Source organism: Oncorhynchus clarkii, chromosome 2 (genome assembly GCF_045791955.1).
Source record: "Oncorhynchus clarkii lewisi isolate Uvic-CL-2024 chromosome 2, UVic_Ocla_1.0, whole genome shotgun sequence".
Classification (NCBI taxonomy): Eukaryota; Metazoa; Chordata; class Actinopteri; order Salmoniformes; family Salmonidae; genus Oncorhynchus; species Oncorhynchus clarkii.
In genome coordinates, this window is record NC_092148.1 from 3,052,772 (window position 1) to 3,072,777 (window position 20,006).

The 20,006-nt window shown below is 47.9% G+C and overlaps 1 protein-coding gene across 1 annotated transcript in view; it reads left to right on the forward strand.

Moving 5' to 3' along the window:
- LOC139419385 (CDK5 regulatory subunit associated protein 1-like 1) overlaps nt 1-20,006 on the forward strand; it is a 748,160-nt gene that overhangs the window by 197,987 nt on the left and 530,167 nt on the right. The window contains exon 6 of the mRNA XM_071169333.1: nt 12,750-12,798. Coding sequence (XP_071025434.1) covers nt 12,750-12,798 — 49 coding nt within the window. The remainder of the gene's footprint in view (nt 1-12,749; nt 12,799-20,006) is intronic.

Below are 20,006 nucleotides of genomic sequence, written 5' to 3' on the forward strand. Positions count from 1 at the left end.
GCTGCTCTGAGGCCGGTTATTGTTGCTGCTGCTCTGAGGCCGGTTATTGTTGCTGCTGCTCTGAGGCCGGTTGTTGTTGCTGCTGCTCTGAGGCCGGTTGTTGTTGCTGCTGCTCTGAGGCCGGTTGTTGTTGCTGCTGCTCTGAGGCCGGTTGTTGTTGTTGTTGTTGTTGCTGCTGCTCTGAGGCCGGTTGTTGTTGCTGCTGCTCTGAAGCCGGTTGTTGTTGTTGTTGCTGCTGCTCTGAGGCCGGTTGTTGTTGCTGCTGCTCTGAGGCCGGTTGTTGTTGCTGCTGCTCTGAGGCCGGTTGCTGCTGCTCTGAGGCCGGTTGCTGCTGCTCTGAGGCCGGTTGCTGCTGCTCTGAGGCCGGTTGCTGCTGCTCTGAGGCCGGTTGCTGCTGCTCTGAGGCCGGTTGCTGCTGCTCTGAGGCCGGTTGCTGCTGCTCTGAGGCCGGTTGCTGCTGCTCTGAGGCCGGTTGCTGCTGCTCTGAGGCCGGTTGCTGCTTCTCTGAGGCCGGTTGCTGCTGCTCTGAGGCCGGTTGCTGCTGCTCTGAGGCCGGTTGCTGCTGCTCTGAGGCCGGTTGCTGCTGCTCTGAGGCCGGTTGCTGCTGCTCTGAGGCCGGTTGCTGCTGCTCTGAGGCCGGTTGCTGCTGCTCTGAGGCCGGTTGCTGCTGCTCTGAGGCCGGTTGCTGCTGCTCTGAGGCCGGTTGCTGCTGCTCTGAGGCCGGTTGCTGCTGCTCTGAGGCCGGTTGCTGCTGCTCTGAGGCCGGTTGCTGCTGCTCTGAGGCCGGTTGCTGCTGCTCTGAGGCCGGTTGCTGCTGCTCTGAGGCCGGTTGCTGTCGCTGCTTCTCTGAGGCCGGTTGCTGTCGCTGCTTCTCTGAGGCCGGTTGTTGTCGCTGCTGCTGCTCTGAGGCCGGTTGTTGTTGTTGTTGTTGCTCTGAGGCCGGTTGTTGTTGCTGCTGCTGCTCTGAGGCCGGTTGTTGTTAATGCTCTGAGGCCGGTTGTTGTTGCTGCTCTGAGGCCGGTTGTTGTTGCTGCTGCTCTGAGGCCGATTGTTGTTGCTGCTGCTCTGAGGCCGATTGTTGTTGCTGCTGCTCTGAGGCCGATTGTTGTTGCTGCTGCTCTGAGGCCGGTTGTTGTTGCTGCTGCTCTGAGGCCGGTTGTTGTTGCTGCTGCTCTGAGGCCGGTTGTTGTTGCTGCTGCTCTGAGGCCGATTGTTGTTGCTGCTGCTCTGAGGCCGATTGTTGTTGTTGCTGCTCTGAGGCCGGTTGTTGTTGCTGCTCTGAGGCCGGTTGTTGTTGCTGCTCTGAGGCCGGTTGTTGTTGCTGCTCTGAGGCCGGTTGTTGTTGCTGCTCTGAGGCCGGTTGTTGTTGCTGCTCTGAGGCCGGTTGTTGTTGCTGCTCTGAGGCCGGTTGTTGTTGTTGTTGCTGCTCTGAGGCCGGTTGTTGTTGTTGTTGCTGCTCTGAGGCCGGTTGTTGTTGTTGTTGCTGCTCTGAGGCCGGTTGTTGTTGTTGTTGCTGCTCTGAGGCCGGTTGTTGTTGTTGTTGCTGCTCTGAGGCCGGTTGTTGTTGTTGTTGCTGCTCTGAGGCCGGTTGTTGTTGTTGTTGCTGCTCTGAGGCCGGTTGTTGTTGTTGTTGTTGCTGCTCTGAGGCCGGTTGTTGTTGTTGTTGTTGCTGCTCTGAGGCTGGTTGTTGTTGTTGTTGCTGCTCTGAGGCTGGTTGTTGTTGTTGTTGCTGCTCTGAGGCTGGTTGTTGTTGTTGTTGCTGCTCTGAGGCCGGTTGTTGTTGTTGTTGTTGTTGTTGTTGTTGCTGCTCTGAGGCCGGTTGTTGTTGTTGTTGCTGCTCTGAGGCCGGTTGTTGTTGTTGTTGTTGTTGTTGTTGTTGCTGCTCTGAGGCCGGTTGTTGTTGTTGTTGCTGCTCTGAGGCCGGTTGTTGTTGTTGTTGTTGCTGCTCTGAGGCCGGTTGTTGTTGTTGTTGCTGCTCTGAGGCTGGTTGTTGTTGTTGTTGCTGCTCTGAGGCCGGTTGTTGTTGTTGTTGTTGTTGTTGTTGTTGCTGCTCTGAGGCCGGTTGTTGTTGTTGTTGTTGTTGTTGTTGTTGCTGCTCTGAGGCCGGTTGTTGTTGTTGTTGCTGCTCTGAGGCCGGTTGTTGTTGTTGTTGTTGTTGTTGTTGCTGCTCTGAGGCCGGTTGTTGTTGTTGTTGCTGCTCTGAGGCCGGTTGTTGTTGTTGTTGTTGCTGCTCTGAGGCCGGTTGTTGTTGTTGTTGCTGCTCTGAGGCCGGTTGTTGTTGTTGTTGCTGCTCTGAGGCCGGTTGTTGTTGTTGTTGCTGCTCTGAGGCCGGTTGTTGTTGTTGTTGTTGCTGCTCTGAGGCCGGTTGTTGTTGTTGTTGCTGCTCTGAGGCCGGTTGTTGTTGTTGTTGTTGTTGTTGTTGTTGTTGCTGCTCTGAGGCCGGTTGTTGTTGTTGTTGCTGCTCTGAGGCCGGTTGTTGTTGTTGTTGTTGCTGCTCTGAGGCCGGTTGTTGTTGTTGTTGCTGCTCTGAGGCCGGTTGTTGTTGTTGTTGTTGCTGCTCTGAGGCCGGTTGTTGTTGTTGTTGTTGTTGTTGTTGTTGTTGTTGTTGTTGTTGTTGTTGTTGCTGCTCTGAGGCCGGTTGTTGTTGTTGTTGTTGTTGTTGTTGTTGTTGTTGTTGTTGCTCTGAGGCCGGTTGTTGTTGTTGTTGTTGCTCTGAGGCCGGTTGTTGTTGTTGTTGTTGTTGTTGTTGTTGTTGTTGTTGCTCTGAGGCCGGTTGTTGTTGTTGTTGTTGTTGTTGTTGTTGTTGCTCTGAGGCCGGTTGTTGTTGTTGTTGTTGTTGTTGTTGCTCTGAGGCCGGTTGTTGTTGTTGTTGTTGTTGTTGTTGTTGTTGTTGTTGTTGTTGTTGTTGCTCTGAGGCCGGTGGTTGAATGTCCTTTAATCTACTGCGTCTACTCCAGTATTTACTCTGCCAACCGTGTTTTCTACTAGGAGGGATTTCTAAACATGACCTATAACACAGTTTAATATTTGAGGATGTGAGGTGTGACTGTTTCTGTGTTCCCCAAGAGAGCTTTCTCATATTGATACTGGTTGGACTACAGTCAGTCAGGCACGCAGCCAAACAACAAGGTCTGTTGACTAATAATAAGTGACTGAGATGGGACAGGTGCTGGATGGCCGTTAACTAGACCACGCCTTCTTTCAGTTACACCAGTCCTCTTATGCAAATGTTCCAGGGTGGTTTTGCATATTCTAGAACTCCGCCAAACGACGTTGACATTCCGGAGGATAACTAAAAGAGTGTTTCCCTTTAGTCCAGGACCCATATGGGCTCTGGTCTAAAGTAGTGCACTATATAGGAAGTAGAGTGCCGTTTAGGGGGACACACTAAAGCTACATGGAGAATAGAAGAATCAATCTGTGAAGCGATCTGCAATCTACACACATTGAAAGTCCTACATGAATTCACCAGCTGTTTTCTTTTAAGCCTGGGGGTTGACATCGATGAGATTGTATATGGAATTTAAATGCATTATTCATGAAATAGTAGGTTTAACATAAGATGGGACATTGATGTTTATTAAGGGGACATGCAGCCAGGCACAATATTGAATTTAGAAATGACCTTAGTGATAATATCCATGTATTGATTTCAAATGAAACAGTCGTACAAGCAGGTAGACTCCATGTTCTGTTTTTTACATAAGAGTTGATGATTCTGAGAATCCAGAGAGGAGCCCCTTCTTTAAAATGGACGTCTTGATGAAAAACGTAACGTTGCTCTTTTGAAAGGCTGGGTGATGTTAGAAATAGTTGTATTGTTGGCGTTGGTCTCTGGGGGAATATTTAATGTGATTTCCATGTTTGTTTTTTATGACTCTATTGTTTATCTGATGCAATTTCACTAAAGCTCTTTTAATACAATGACAAAACGAGGCTGACGTGTGTTATATTTACCCACAACAACCCTCTCTGAGTGGATTCAGTTCAGTGTTATACAACTGCAGTTAACAAGCATGAGATCCTCAGATAGACACTCGAGGCTGTTTCCTGCCTTTCCCTGCTGCAGAACTACCAACGGTTCTACTTGAATGGGCCTATGCTACGCTCTGCTTCTCCCTGTCGCTGCCTAGGCCCCATAATGCAACACTCGGAACAATTGTACTTAGTCTTCTATCTCATGAAACGATTTGATCCCCATTGGTATGGACCGGCCGTCTCTCAACCGTTGGTCATGACATCACCTCAGAAAACCACCAGGAGTTGGAGTCTCCCTAAAGTACTTTCCTCATAGTCTTTCTACCTGCTGACAGCAGAAATGGATCCTAGTGCCTAGTCTGTCCCCTCGCTCCCTCTCTCCCTCCTCTCTCCCTCCCTCGCTCCCTCCCTCGCTCCCTCCCTCGCTCCCTCTCTCTTTCTCTCTCTTTCTCTCTCTTTCTCTCCATTCCTTCCTTCCCTCTCTCTCTCTCTCTCTCTCTCTGTCTCTCTTGGTCTCTCTTTTTTTCTCTCTCTCTTTTTTCTCTCTCTGTCTCTCTCTCTCTTTTTCTCTCTCTCTCTCTCTCCCTCTCTCTCTCTCTCTCTCCCCTCCCTCCCTCTCATTCGGTTTATCCACCCAGGTGTTCTTTACTACTGAGAGAAATGAAAGATAAATGTCATATCAGCAGAGCCAGCGATCACTGAGCGACGGGGCAGCGAGAGAGGAGAGCAGCCTCTTCTAAAGAAACTCTGGCTCAGCGGGCCTCCTCTCCTCTCCTCTCCTCTCCCATATTGATCAAATCAAACGGCGGGGCGGCAAGGCGGCAGGGGATGAGAGACGTAGTGAGCGGGGTTAGTGTTATGGGGGGGATGTGATGGGTTAGCCTTAGTGCTAGCTGTTTGTCTTTATGGGGGATGAGAGACAGTGAGAGGGGTTAGCCTTAGTGCTAGCTGTTTGTCTTTATGGGGGATGAGAGACAGTGAGAGGGGTTAGCCTTAGTGCTAGCTGTTTGTCTTTATGGGGGATGAGACACAGTGAGAGGGGTTAGCCTTAGTGCTAGCTGTTTGTCTTTATGGGGGATGAGACACAGTGAGAGGGGTCTGCCTTAGTGCTAGTTGTTCATCTCTATGGGGGATGAGAGACAGTGAGAGGGGTTAGCCTTCGTGCTAGTTGTTTGTCTTTATGGGGGATGAGAGACGGTGAGAGGGGTTAGCCTTAGTGCTAGTTGTTCGTCTTTATGGGGAATGAGAGACAGTGAGAGGGGTTAGCCTTAGTGCTAGTTGTTCATCTCTATGGGGGGTGAGAGGAGTTAGCCTTAGTGCTAGTTGTTCATCTTTATGGGGGATGAGAGACAGTGAGAGGAGTTAGCCTTAGTGCTAGTTGTTCGTCTTTATGGGGAATGAGAGACAGTGAGAGGGGTTAGCCTTAGTGCTAGTTGTTCATCTCTATGGGGGGTGAGAGGAGTTAGCCTTAGTGCTAGTTGTTCATCTTTATGGGGGATGAGAGACAGTGAGAGGAGTTAGCCTTAGTGCTAGTTGTTCATCTTTATGGGGAATGAGAGACAGTGAGAGGGATTAGCCTTAGTGCTAGTTGTTTGTCTTCATGGGGGATGACAGACAGTGAGAGGGGTTAGCCTTAGTGCTAGTTGTTTGTCTTTATGGGGGATGAGAGACAGTGAGAGGGATTAGCCTTAGTGCTAGCTGTTTGTCTTTATGGGGGATGAGACACAGTGAGAGGGGTTAGCCTTAGTGCTAGTTGTTCATCTTCATGGGGGATGACAGACAGTGAGAGGGGTTAGCCTTAGTGCTAGTTGTTTGTCTTTATGGGGGATGAGAGACAGTGAGAGGGATTAGCCTTAGTGCTAGCTGTTTGTCTTTATGGGGGATGAGAGACAGTGAGAGGGATTAGCCTTAGTGCTAGTTGTTCGTCTTTATGGGGGATGAGTATGGATGGACTGCCCACGCTGACACACCTCACACAGTCACACAATGGCGAAGCAGTCAGATGTCCCATGGTCTTAAAAGTATGGTTTGCCAAACAGTTGAATCACCTCTCCCTCGCTTATTGTTTCCACGCAGCTCCACTGAGAATACTGTGGTCTCTGTCACTGAGAGTAATACTGTGGTCTCTGTCACTGAGAGTAATGCTGTGGTCTTTCTGTCACAGAGTAATACTGTGGTCTCTGTCACTGAGAGTAATGATGTGGTCTTTCTGTCGGTGAGAGTAATGCTGTGGTCGCTGATAGTAAAGCTGTAGTCTTTGTCACTGAGAATAATGCTGTGGTCTTTCTGTCGCTGAGAGTAATGATGTGGTCGCTGAGAGTAATGCTGTGGTCTTTGTGTCACTGAGAGTAATGCTGTGGTCTCTGTCACTGAGAGTAATGCTGTGGTCTCTGTCACTGAGAGTAATGCTGTGGTCTCTGTCACTGAGAGTAATGATGTGGTCTCTGTCACTGAGAGTAATGCTGTGGTCTCTATGTCACTGAGAGTAATGCTGTGGTCACCGAGGGTAATGCTGTGGTCTCTCTGTCGCTGAGAGTAATGCTGTGGTCACTGAGAGTAAAGCTGTGGTCTCTGTCGCTGAGAGTAATGCTGTGGTCACTGAGAGTAATGCTGTGGTCTCTCTGTCGTTGAGAGTAATGCTGTGGTCACTGAGAGTAATGCTGTGGTCTCTCTGTCGTTGAGAGTAATGCTGTGGTCACTGAGAGCAATGCTGTGGTCTCTCTCGCTGAGAGTAATGCTGTGGTCTCTCTCGCTGAGAGTAATGCTGTGGTCTCTCTGTCGCTGAGAGTAATGATGTGGTCTCTGTCACTGAGAGTAATGCTGTGGTCACTGAGAGTAATGCTGTGGTCTCTGTCGCTGAGAGTAATGCTGTGGTCTCTGTCGCTGAGAGTAATGCTGTGGTCACTGAGAGTAATGCTGTGGTCTCTGTCGCTGAGAGTAATGCTGTGGTCTCTGTCGCTGAGAGTAATGCTGTGGTCTCTGTCGCTGAGAGTAATGCTGTGGTCACTGAGAGTAATGCTGTGGTCTCTGTCGCTGAGAGTAATGCTGTGGTCTCTGTCGCTGAGAGTAATGCTGTGGTCTCTGTCACTGAGAGTAATGCTGTGGTCTCTGTCACTGAGAGTAATGCTGTGGTCTCTGTCACTGAGAGTAATGCTGTGGTCACTGAGAGTAATGCTGTGGTCTCTGTCGCTGAGAGTAATGCTGTGGTCTCTGTCACTGAGAGTAATGCTGTGGTCTCTGTCACTGAGAGTAATGCTGTGGTCACTGAGAGTAATGCTGTGGTCACTGAGAGTAATGCTGTGGTCTCTGTCGCTGAGAGTAATGCTGTGGTCTCTGTCGCTGAGAGTAATGCTGTGGTCACTGAGAGTAATGCTGTGGTCTCTGTCGCTGAGAGTAATGCTGTGGTCTCTGTCGCTGAGAGTAATGCTGTGGTCTCTGTCGCTGAGAGTAATGCTGTGGTCTCTGTCACTGAGAGTAATGCTGTGGTCACTGAGAGTAATGCTGTGGTCTCTGTCGCTGAGAGTAATGCTGTGGTCTCTGTCACTGAGAGTAATGCTGTAGTCTCTGTCACTGAGAGTAATGCTGTGGTCACTGAGAGTAATGCTGTGGTCTCTGTCGCTGAGAGTAATGCTGTGGTCTCTGTCGCTGAGAGTAATGCTCTGGTCTCTCTCGCTGAGAGTAATGCTGTGGTCTCTCTGTCGCTGAGAGTAATGATGTGGTCACTGAGAGTAATGCTGTGGTCTCTGTCACAGATTAATGCTGTCGTCTCTCTGTCGCTGAGAGTAATGATGTGGTCTCTCTGTCGCTGAGAGTAATGATGTGGTCTCTCTGTCGCTGAGAGTAATGCTGTGGTCACTGAGTGTAATGCTGTGGTCTATGTCACAGAGTAATGCTGTGGTCACTGAGAGTAATGATGTGGTCACTGAGAGTAATGCTGTGGTCTCTGTCACAGATTAATGCTGTGGTCTCTCTGTCGCTGAGAGTAATGCTGTGGTCTCTCTGTCGCTGAGAGTAATGCTGTGGTCTCTCTCACTGAGAGTAATGCTGTGGTCACAGAGTAATGCTGTGGTCACTGAGAGTAATGCTGTGGTCACTGAGAGTAATGCTGTGGTCTCTCTGTCGCTGAGAGTAATGCTGTGGTCTCTGTCACAGATGAATGCTTTGGTCTCTGTCACTGAGAGTAATGCTGTGGTCACTGAGAGTAATGCTGTGGTCTCTGTCACTGAGAGTAATGCTGTGGTCACTGAGAGTAATGCTGTGGTCTCTATGTCACTGAGAGTAATGCTGTGGCCACTGAGAGTAATGCTGTGGTCTCTATGTCACTGAGAGTAATGCTCTGGCCTCTGTCACTGAGAGTAATGCTCTGGTCTCTGTCACTGAGAGTAATGCTGTGGTCTTTGTGTCCTTTGGCCAGTATAGCAGTACAAAATGTTTTTCAAGTGGAGTCCCTGAAAGGGTAGCAGTGCATCCAACACACACACACACACACACACACACACACACACACACACACACACACACACACACACACAGCGAGAAACAAACTCTGCTAGTCTTAGCCCCTTCTGCCTCTCTCCCGCTGCTCAGAGTGGACACAGATTGCTGTCCCATTAGGAGCAAATTGATTTTCATTTCCGTGCTTATCATGCATATAACTACTGCGAGACGGGAGAGGCCTTGGGTGTGTCCCAAATGCCACTCTGCTCCCTATTGTTCTTAGGTCTGTTAATGTTCTATAAAGGGAATAGAGTGCAGTTTGGGATGGGGGGGGGGCTTGTTTGTCCCATCCATCCTCCAGGCGGTACCCTCTGCCCCGCTGCACTCTGCCCAGGGACGGGGAGGGGGTAATGGGGCTCCAGGCCCATCGAGGCCTGGGGGTGGGCCCTGGGACGGGAGCAGAGGCCTGCTAGCCTCAACTATTTAACTGAGGGTTGCAGCAGGGCACAATTGATACACATTTCCTTTTAATAGATCATATTTTTACAATATCTGGTTCCCCAGGCAGAAATAACACGGTGGAGAAGCGGGAACTGCGGGAGAGAGGAGGGAAAAATGGAGAGAGATTGGCTCATGCAGAAATAACACAGTGGAGAAGGGGGAACTGCGGGAGAGAGGAGGGAAAAATGGAGAGCGATTGGCTCATGCAGAAATAACACAACAGAGAGGAGAGGAGAGGGTGGAAAAGGAGCAAGAAATTGGGCTGCGTAAAATCTTCTCTGTCTTTCGGGACATCGTCCTCATTCCAGACCCCTGGTCCTTTCTGTTAATCAATGGAAGATTGAATCACCACAGAGCTGCGATTTGATTGTTGTTGGATGTAGTTTTAGCTCTGCGTCTCACTGTGTTTATGGTTTACCGTTTCAGAGGCAGTGTTGTTTTATTTACGCCGTTGTTTTTTTGCTTGTGATTTGGGGTTGATGGTGTTTCCTGCAGTTATGAGTTTAGGAATGAAATGTAAAACAGCGCCAGGCCCAAGGCCAACAGAGTCTAAATGAGTTGTGTGCATAGAATGATAAGCTGGGTTTATCTCGTAGTTATTCAAATGGAGAAGTTTCAAATCGCTGTTTAGCTGTTGGCTCCCTAGTTGTAGTGTGGTTAGTAGAGAGAGGAGACTGGTTAGTAGAGAGAGGAGACTGGTTAGTAGAGAGAGGAGCTGTTGGCTCCCTAGTTGTAGTGTGGTTAGTAGAGAGATGAGACTGGTTAGTAGAGAGAGGAGACTGGTTAGTAGAGAGAGGAGCTGTTGGCTCCCTAGTTGTAGTGTGGTTAGTAGAGAGAGGAGACGGGTTAGTAGAGAGAGGAGCTGTTGGCTCCCTAGTTGTAGTGTGGTTAGTAGAGAGAGGAGACTGGTTAGTAGAGAGAGGAGACTGGTTAGTAGAGAGAGGAGACGGGTTAGTAGAGAGGGGAGCTGTTGGCTCCCTAGTTGTAGTGTGGTTAGTAGAGAGAGGAGACTGGTTAGTAGAGAGAGGAGACTGGTTAGTAGAGAGAGGAGACGGGTTAGTAGAGAGGGGAGCTGTTGGCTCCCTAGTTGTAGTGTGGTTAGTAGAGAGAGGAGACTGGTTAGTAGAGAGGGGAGATGGGTTAGTAGAGAGAGGAGACGGGTTAGTAGAGAGGGGAGACTGGTTAGTAGAGAGAGGAGACTGGTTAGTAGAGAGAGGAGACTGGTTAGTAGAGAGAGGAGACGGGTTAGTAGAGAGAGGAGACTGGTTAGTAGAGAGAGGAGACTGGTTAGTAGAGAGGGGAGCTGTTGGCTCCCTAGTTGTAGTGTGGTTAGTAGAGAGAGGAGACTGGTTAGTAGAGAGAGGAGACTGGTTAGTAGAGAGAGGAGCTGTTGGCTCCCTAGTTGTAGTGTGGTTAGTAGAGAGATGAGACTGGTTAGTAGAGAGAGGAGACTGGTTAGTAGAGAGAGGAGCTGTTGGCTCCCTAGTTGTAGTGTGGTTAGTAGAGAGAGGAGACGGGTTAGTAGAGAGAGGAGCTGTTGGCTCCCTAGTTGTAGTGTGGTTAGTAGAGAGAGGAGACTGGTTAGTAGAGAGAGGAGACTGGTTAGTAGAGAGAGGAGCTGTTGGCTCCCTAGTTGTAGTGTGGTTAGTAGAGAGAGGAGATTGGTTAGTAGAGAGGGGAGACTGGTTAGTAGAGAGAGGAGACTGGTTAGTAGAGAGAGGAGACTGGTTAGTAGAGAGAGGAGCTGTTGGCTCCCTAGTTGTAGTGTGGTTAGTAGAGAGAGGAGCTGTTGGCTCCCTAGTTGTAGTGTGGTTAGTAGAGAGAGGAGCTGTTGGCTCCCTAGTTGTAGTGTGGTTAGTAGAGAGAGGAGCTGTTGGCTCCCTAGTTGTAGTGTGGTTAGTAGAGAGAGGAGACTGGTTAGTAGAGAGGGGAGACTGGTTAGTAGAGAGAGGAGACTGGTTAGTAGAGAGGGGAGCTGTTGGCTCCCTAGTTGTAGTGTGGTTAGTAGAGAGAGGAGACTGGTTAGTAGAGAGAGGAGACTGGTTAGTAGAGAGAGGAGACTGGTTAGTAGAGAGAGGAGACTGGTTAGTAGAGAGAGGAGATTGGTTAGTAGAGAGAGGAGATTGGTTAGTAGAGAGAGGAGACTGGTTAGTAGAGAGAGGAGCTGTTGGCTCCCTAGTTGTAGTGTGGTTAGTAGAGAGAGGAGACGGGTTATTAGAGAGAGGAGCTGTTGGCTCCCTAGTTGTAGTGTGGTTAGTAGAGAGAGGAGACTGGTTAGTAGAGAGAGGAGACTGGTTAGTAGAGAGAGGAGACTGGTTAGTAGAGAGAGGAGACTGGTTAGTAGAGAGAGGAGCTGTTGGCTCCCTAGTTGTAGTGTGGTTAGTAGAGAGAGGAGACTGGTTAGTAGAGAGAGGAGACTGGTTAGTAGAGAGAGGGGAGACTGGTTAGTAGAGAGAGAGGAGACTGGTTAGTAGAGAGAGGTGATTGGTTAGTAGAGAGAGGAGATTGGTTAGTAGAGAGAGGAGACTGGTTAGTAGAGAGAGGAGACTGGTTAGTAGAGAGAGGAGACTGGTTAGTAGAGAGAGGAGCTGTTGGCTCCCTAGTTGTAGTGTGGTTAGTAGAGAGAGGAGACTGGTTAGTAGAGAGAGGAGACTGGTTAGTAGAGAGAGGAGACTGGTTAGTAGAGAGAGGATACTGGTTAGTAGAGAGAGGAGACTGGTTAGTAGAGAGAGGAGACTGGTTAGTAGAGAGAGGAGACCGGTTAGTAGAGAGAGGAGCTGTTGGCTCCCTAGTTGTAGTGTGGTTAGTAGAGAGAGGAGACGGGTTAGTAGAGAGAGGAGACTGGTTAGTAGAGAGAGAGGAGACTGGTTAGTAGAGAGAGAGGAGACTGGTTAGTAGAGAGAGGAGACTGGTTAGTAGAGAGGGGAGACTGGTTAGTAGAGAGAGGAGACTGGTTAGTAGAGAGAGGAGACGGGTTAGTAGAGAGAGGAGACTGGTTAGTAGAGAGAGGAGACGGGTTAGTAGAGAGGAGACGGGTTAGTAGAGAGAGGAGACGGGTTAGTAGAGAGAGGAGACTGGTTAGTAGAGAGGGGAGATTGGTTAGTAGAGAGAGGAGACTGGTTAGTAGAGAGAGGAGACGGGTTAGTAGAGAGAGGAGGCTGGTTAGTAGAGAGAGGAGACGGGTTAGTAGAGAGAGAGGAGACGGGTTAGTAGAGAGAGGAGACTGGTTAGTAGAGAGAGGAGACTGGTTAGTAGAGAGAGGAGATTGGTTAGTAGAGAGAGGAGACTGGTTAGTAGAGAGAGGAGACTGGTTAGTAGAGAGAGGAGACTGGTTAGTAGAGATAGGAGACTGGTTAGTGGAGAGAGGAGATTGGTTAGTAGAGAGAGGAGACTGGTTAGTAGAGAGAGGAGACTGGTTAGTAGAGAGAGGAGACGGGTTAGTAGAGAGAGGAGACTGGTTAGTAGAGAAAGGAGACTGGTTAGTAGAGAGAGGAGACTGGTTAGTAGAGAGATGAGACTGGTCAGTAGAGAGAGGAGACTGGTCAGTAGAGAGAGGAGATTGGTTAGTAGAGAGAGGAGATTGGTTAGTAGAGAGAGAGAGGAGACTGGTTAGTAGAGAGAGGAGACTGGTTAGTAGAGAGAGGAGACTGGTTAGTAGAGAGAGAGGAGACTGGTTAGTAGAGAGAGGAGACTGGTTAGTAGAGAGAGGAGACTGGTTAGTAGAGAGAGGAGACTGGTTAGTATATTTCTCTATTTCTTTCTCTTTCTATCTCTCTGTGTCTCTCTCTCTCTGTCTCTGTGTGTTTTCTAACCTTGTCCTCTTTGTTTTCCAGGTTCAGCAGATTGACCGTGTGGTGGAGGTGGTGGATGAGGCTGTTAAAGGTGAGACACTAAACCGTCACGTAACCGTCACTAAACCGCCACTAAACCATCACTAAACCGTCACTAAACCGCCACGTAACCGTCACTAAACCGTCACGTAACCGTCACTAAACCGCCACGTAACCGTCACTAAACCGCCACGTAACCGTCACGTAACCTCCACGTAACCGTCACTAATCTGTCACTAAACCGCCACGTAACCGTCACGTAACCGTGGGCGTTCCAGTGTTTCTTATCATGTTATTATAGCATCATGTTCTCATGCTGTTAACCTGCTAGTCTTTTACCACAGGGCTTTATGTGGCCAGTACCTGACCTTGTTTGTGGAAAGGCTTTACAGGGAGCGTCAGTTGAATTGAAGAATGAACAGTCATTAACCATCACTAAACCGTCACGTAACCGTCACGTAACCATCACTAAACCATCACTAAACCGCCACGTAACCGTCACTTAACCATCACTAAACCGCCACGTAACGTCACTAAACAGTCACTAAACCGTCACTAAACCGTCACTAAACCATCACTAAACCGCCACGTAACCGTCACTAAACCGTCACTAAACCGCCACTAAACCGGCACGTAACCTTCACTAAACCGCCACGTAACCTTCACTAAACCGCCACGTAACCTTCACTAAACCATCACTAAACCGCCACGTAACCATCACTGAACCGCCACGTAACCGTCACTAAACCGCCACGTAACCGTCACTAAACCGCCACGTAACCGTCACTAAACCGCCACTAAACCATCACTAAACCGCCACGTAACCTTCACTAAACCGCCACGTAACCGTCACTAAACCATCACTAAACCGCCACTAAACCATCACTAAACCGCCACGTAACCGTCACTAAACCATCACTAAACCGCCACTAAACCGCCACTAAACCGTCACTAAACCATCACTAAACCGCCACGTAACCGTCACTAAACCGCCACTAAACCATCACTAAACCGCCACGTAACCGTCGCTAAACCGCCACGTAACCTTCACTAAACCGCCACGTAACCGTCACTAAACCATCACTAAACCGCCACTAAACCATCACTAAACCGCCACGTAACCGTCACTAAACCATCACTAAACCGCCACTAAACCGCCACTAAACCGTCACTAAACCGTCACTAAACCATCACTAAACCGCCACGTAACCGTCACTAAATCGTCACGTAACCGTCACTAAACCGCCACGTAACCGTCACTAAACCGCCACTAAACCGCCACGGAACCATCACTAAACCATCACTAAACCGCCACGTAACCGCCACTAAACCATCACTAAACCATCACTAAACCGCCACTAAACCGCCACGTAACCTTCACTAAACCGCTACTAAACCATCACTAAACCGCCACTAAACCGCCACCAAATCGTCACTAAACCTCCACGTAACCGCCACCGTTTACAGGAAGCGTCAGTTGAATTGAAGAATGAACAGTCATTAACCATCACTAAACCGTCAGTTTAATTGAAGAATGAACCGTCATTAACATCAGATGTCGCTGTACGACCAAATTAACAGTCATTAACATCAGATGTCGCTGTACGACCAAATTAACAGTCATTAACATCAGATGTCGCTGTACGACCAAATTAACAGTCATTAACATCAGATGTCGCTGTACGACCAAATTAACAGTCATTAACATCAGATGTCGCTGTACGACCAAATTAACAGTCATTAACATCAGATGTCGCTGTACGACCAAATTAACAGTCATTAACATCAGATGTCGCTGTACGACCAAATGAACCGTCATTAACATCAGATGTCGCTGTACGACCAAATTAACAGTCATTAACATCAGATGTCGCTGTACGACCAAATTAACCGTCATTAACATCAGATGTCGCTGTACGACCAAATTAACAGTCATTAACATCAGATGTCGCTGTACGACCAAATTAACAGTCATTAACATCAGATGTCGCTGTACGACCAAATTAACAGTCATTAACATCAGATGTCGCTGTACGACCAAATGAACCGTCATTAACATCAGATGTCGCTGTACGACCAAATTAACAGTCATTAACATCAGATGTCGCTGTACGACCAAATTAACAGTCATTAACATCAGATGTCGCTGTACGACCAAATTAACAGTCATTAACATCAGATGTCGCTGTACGACCAAATTAACAGTCATTAACATCAGATGTCGCTGTACGACCAAATTAACAGTCATTAACATCAGATGTCGCTGTACGACCAAATGAACCGTCATTAACATCAGATGTCGCTGTACGACCAAATTAACAGTCATTAACATCAGATGTCGCTGTACGACCAAATGAACCGTCATTAACATCAGATGTCGCTGTACGACCAAATGAACCGTCATTAACATCAGATGTCGCTGTACGACCAAATTAACAGTCATTAACATCAGATGTCGCTGTACGACCAAATTAACAGTCATTAACATCAGATGTCGCTGTACGACCAAATTAACAGTCATTAACATCAGATGTCGCTGTACGACCAAATTAACAGTCATTAACATCAGATGTCGCTGTACGACCAAATTAACAGTCATTAACATCAGATGTCGCTGTACGACCAAATTAACAGTCATTAACATCAGATGTCGCTGTACGACCAAATTAACAGTCATTAACATCAGATGTCGCTGTACGACCAAATTAACAGTCATTAACATCAGATGTCGCTGTACGACCAAATTAACAGTCATTAACATCAGATGTCGCTGTACGACCAAATTAACAGTCATTAACATCAGATGTCGCTGTACGACCAAATTAACAGTCATTAACATCAGATGTCGCTGTACGACCAAATTAACAGTCATTAACATCAGATGTCGCTGTACGACCAAATTAAGTCATTAGATCAGATGTCGCTGTACGACCAAATTAACAGTCATTAACATCAGATGTCGCTGTACGACCAAATTAACAGTCATTAACATCAGATGTCGCTGTACGACCAAATTAACCGTCATTAACATCAGATGTCGCTGTACGACCAAATTAACAGTCATTAACATCAGATGTCGCTGTACGACCAAATTAACAGTCATTAACATCAGATGTCGCTGTACGACCAAATTAACAGTCATTAACATCAGATGTCGCTGTACGACCAAATTAACAGTCATTAACATCAGATGTCGCTGTACGACCAAATTAACAGTCATTAACATCAGATGTCGCTGTACGACCAAATTAACAGTCATTAACATCAGATGTCGCTGTACGACCAAATTAACAGTCATTAACATCAGATGTCGCTGTACGACCAAATGAACAGTCATTAACATCAGATGTCGCTGTACGACCAAATGAACAGTCATTAACATCAGATGTCGCTGTACGACCAAATTAACAGTCATTAACATCAGATGTCGCTGTACGACCAAATTAACCGTCATTAACATCAGATGTCGCTGTATGACCAAATGAACAGTCATTAACATCAGATGTCGCTGTACGACCAAATTAACAGTCATTAACATCAGATGTCGCTGTACGACCAAATTAACCGTCATTAACATCAGATGTCGCTGTACGACCAAATGAACAGTCATTAACATCAGATGTCGCTGTACGACCAAATTAACAGTCATTAACATCAGATGTCGCTGTACGACCAAATTAACAGTCATTAACATCAGATGTCGCTGTACGACCAGACCTCCTTCAGTCCAGTTATCTGTTTATGATTTGAAATACATTGTCCAATTTCCCTTTTCCAATGTTTTATTTTTTAAATTTATTTCACCTTTATTTAACCAGGTAGGCCAGGTGTTCTCATTTACAACCGCGACCTGGCCAAGATAAAGCAAAGCAGCTCGACACATACAACAACAGAGTGACACATGGAATAAACAAAACATAGAAACGTAGAAAAAGTCTATAAACAGTGTGTGCAAATGTAGAAGATTAGGGAGGTAAGGCAATAAATAGGGTCTAGAGGCAAAAATAATTACAATTTAGCATTAATACGGGAGGGATAGATGTGCAGATGATGATGTGCAAGTAGAGATACTGGTGTGCAAAAGAGCAAGAGGATAAGTAACAGTATTGGGATGAGGTAGTTGGGTGGGCTATTTACAGATGGGCTGAGTACAGGTACAGTGATCGGTAAGCTGCTCAGACAGCTGATGCTTAAAGTTAGAGAGGGAGATACGAGTCTCCAGCTTCAGTGATTTTTTTCAATTCGTTCCAGTCATTGGCAGCAGAGAACTGGAAGGAAAGGAGGCCAAAGGAGGTGTTGGCTTTGGGGGTGACCAGTGAGATATACCTGCTGGAGTGCGTGCTACTGGTGGGTGTTGCTATGGTGACCAGTGAGCTAAGATAAGGCGGGGCTTTACCTAGCAAAGACTCATAGATGACCTGGAGCCAGTGGGTTTGGTGACGGATATGTAGTGAGGGCCAGCCAACAAGAGCATACAGGTCGCAGTGGTGGGTGGTATATGGGGCTTTGGTGACAAAACGGATGGCACTGTGATTGAACATCCAATTTTCTGAGTAGAGTGTTGGGGGCTATTTTATAAATTACATTGCTGAAGTCAAGGATCGATAGGTGTGAGTGAAGGTGGCTTTTTTGCGAAATTGGAAGCCGATTCTAGATGTAATTTTGGATTGGAGATGTTTGATGTGAGTCTGGAAGGAGAGTTTACAGTCTAACCAGACACCTAGGTATTTATAGTTGTCCACATATTCTAAGTCAGAACCGTCCAGACTAGTGATGTTGGACGGGCTTGCGGGTGCGGGCAGCAATCGGTTGGAAGAGCATGCATTTAGTTTTACTAGCATTTAAGAGCAGTTGGAGGTCACGGAAGGAGAGTTGTATGGCATTGAAGCTCATCTGGAGGTTAGTTAACACAGTGTCCAACGAAGGGCCAGAAGTATACAGAATGGTGTCGTCTGCGTAGAGGTGGATCAGAGAATCCCCAGCAGCAAGAGCGACATCATTGATGTATACAGAGAAGAGAGTCGGCCCGAGAATTGAACCCTGTGACACCCCCATAGAGACTGCCCGAGGTCTGGACAACAGGCCCTCCGATTTGACACCCTGAACTCTGTCTGAGAAGTAGTTGGTGAACCAGGCGAGACAATCATTTGAGAAACCAAGGCTGTTGAGTCTTGCCAATAAGAATGCTATAATTGACAGAGTCGAAAGCCTTGGCCAGGTCGATGAAGACGGCTGCAAAGTACTGTCTTTTATCGATGTCGGTTATGATATCGTTTAGGACCTTGAGTGTGGCTGAGGTGCACCAGCTCTGAAACATAGTGGAGATGGTACGGTGGGATTCGAAATGGTCGATGATCTGTTTGTTAACTTGGCTTTCGAAGACCTTAGAAAGGGCAGGATGGATATAGGTCTGAAACAGTTTGGGTCTGGAGTGTCTCCCCCTTTGAAGAGAGGGGATGACCGCGGCAGCTTTTCAATCTTTGGAGATCTCAGACGACACGAAAGAGAGGTTGAACAGGCTAGTAATGGGGGTTGCATCAATTTCGGCTAATCATTTTAGAAATAGGGGGTCCAGATTGTCTAGCCCGGCTGATTTGTAGGGATCCAGATTTTGCAGCTCTTTCAGAACATCAGCTGTCTGGATTTGGGTGAAGGAGAAGCGGGGGGGATTGAGCAAGTAGCTGCAGGGGGTGCTGAGATGTTGGCAGGGTAGTGGTAGTAGCTGCAGGGGGTGCTGAGATGTTGGCAGGGTAGGGGCAGTAGCTGCAGGGGGTGCTGAGATGTTGGCAGGGTAGGGGTAGTAGCTGCAGGGGGTGCTGAGATGTTGGCAGGGTAGGGGTAGTAGCTGCAGCGGGTGCTGAGATGTTGGCAGGGTAGGGGTAGTAGCTGCAGGGGGTGCTGAGATGTTGGCAGGGTAGGGGCAGTAGCTGCAGGGGGTGCTGAGATGTTGGCAGGGTAGGGGCAGTAGCTGCAGGGGGTGCTGAGATATTGGCAGGGTAGGGGTAGTAGCTGCAGGGGGTGCTGAGATGTTGGTAGGGTAGGGGTAGTAGCTGCAGGGGGTGCTGAGATGTTGGCAGGGTAGGGGCAGTAGCTGCAGGGGGTGCTGAGATGTTGGCAGGGTAGGGCAGTAGCTGCAGGGGGTTCTGAGATGTTGGCAGGGTAGGGGTAGTAGCTGCAGGGGGTGCTGAGATGTTGGCAGGGTAGGGGCAGTAGCTGCAGGGGTTGCTCATCTAGACATTCTACTGTATCTACTAACACAGTATCACCATATCTACATACCATACCCCTCATTTAGACATTCTACTGTATCTACCAACACACACATCATATCTACATACCAGACCCCTCATCTAGACATTCTACTGTATCTACTAACACAGTATCATCATATCTACATACCAGACCCCTCATCTAGACATTCTACTGTATCTACCAACATACAGTATCATCATATCTACATACCAGACCCCTCATCTAGACATTGTACTGTATCTTCTACTGTATCAGTGGCTCCCCGATGTCTCTACAGGGCTCTCTGTTGATCTTCCTCACAGAAGGGAGGAGAAGGAGGAGGAGGAGGAGGAACAATGTTTTTAACATCCATGACTTTTCACTGAACCATCTGGGGAGTTGATGCTCTTCTCTCCCAGTTATTATCATGTAGATGGGTTGTAGAAGTGATTTGGCTGGTGTTATGAGTTCACATTCTTCTGATCTTACCTCTATCTGGGGAGTTGATGCTCTTCTCTCCCAGTTATTATCATGTAGATGGGTTGTAAGAAGTGATTTAGCTGGTGTTATGAGTTCACATTCTTCTGGAGGCAGGAGGAGCTGGCAACAGTTCTGTAATTACATTCTAGCCTGTGATGTGGGGGCTGAGAGAGGCTCAGTAGCCGTCTCGGACACAGGAACTTTTGATACGACGAAGGGCATTAAGCACCTGGTCATCGTCTTCATCTCTCCGCCGCTGATTTATAACAAAACAATTAGAAAACATCTCTGAGGAGAGAGAGATACCTCACCTCTTATGACATCAGACTCTGAGGAGAGAGAGAGAGAAATACCTCACCTCTTATGACATCAGACTCTGAGGAGAGAGAGAGAGATACCTCACCTCTTATGACATCAGACTCTGAGGAGAGAGAGAGAGAAATACCTCACCTCTTATGAGAGATCTCTATGGGTCACGATGTCATCCAGTTAGCTTTTACTCCCTCTCTCATCTCTTTCATCCCTCCCTCCCTCCCTCCCTCCCTCCCT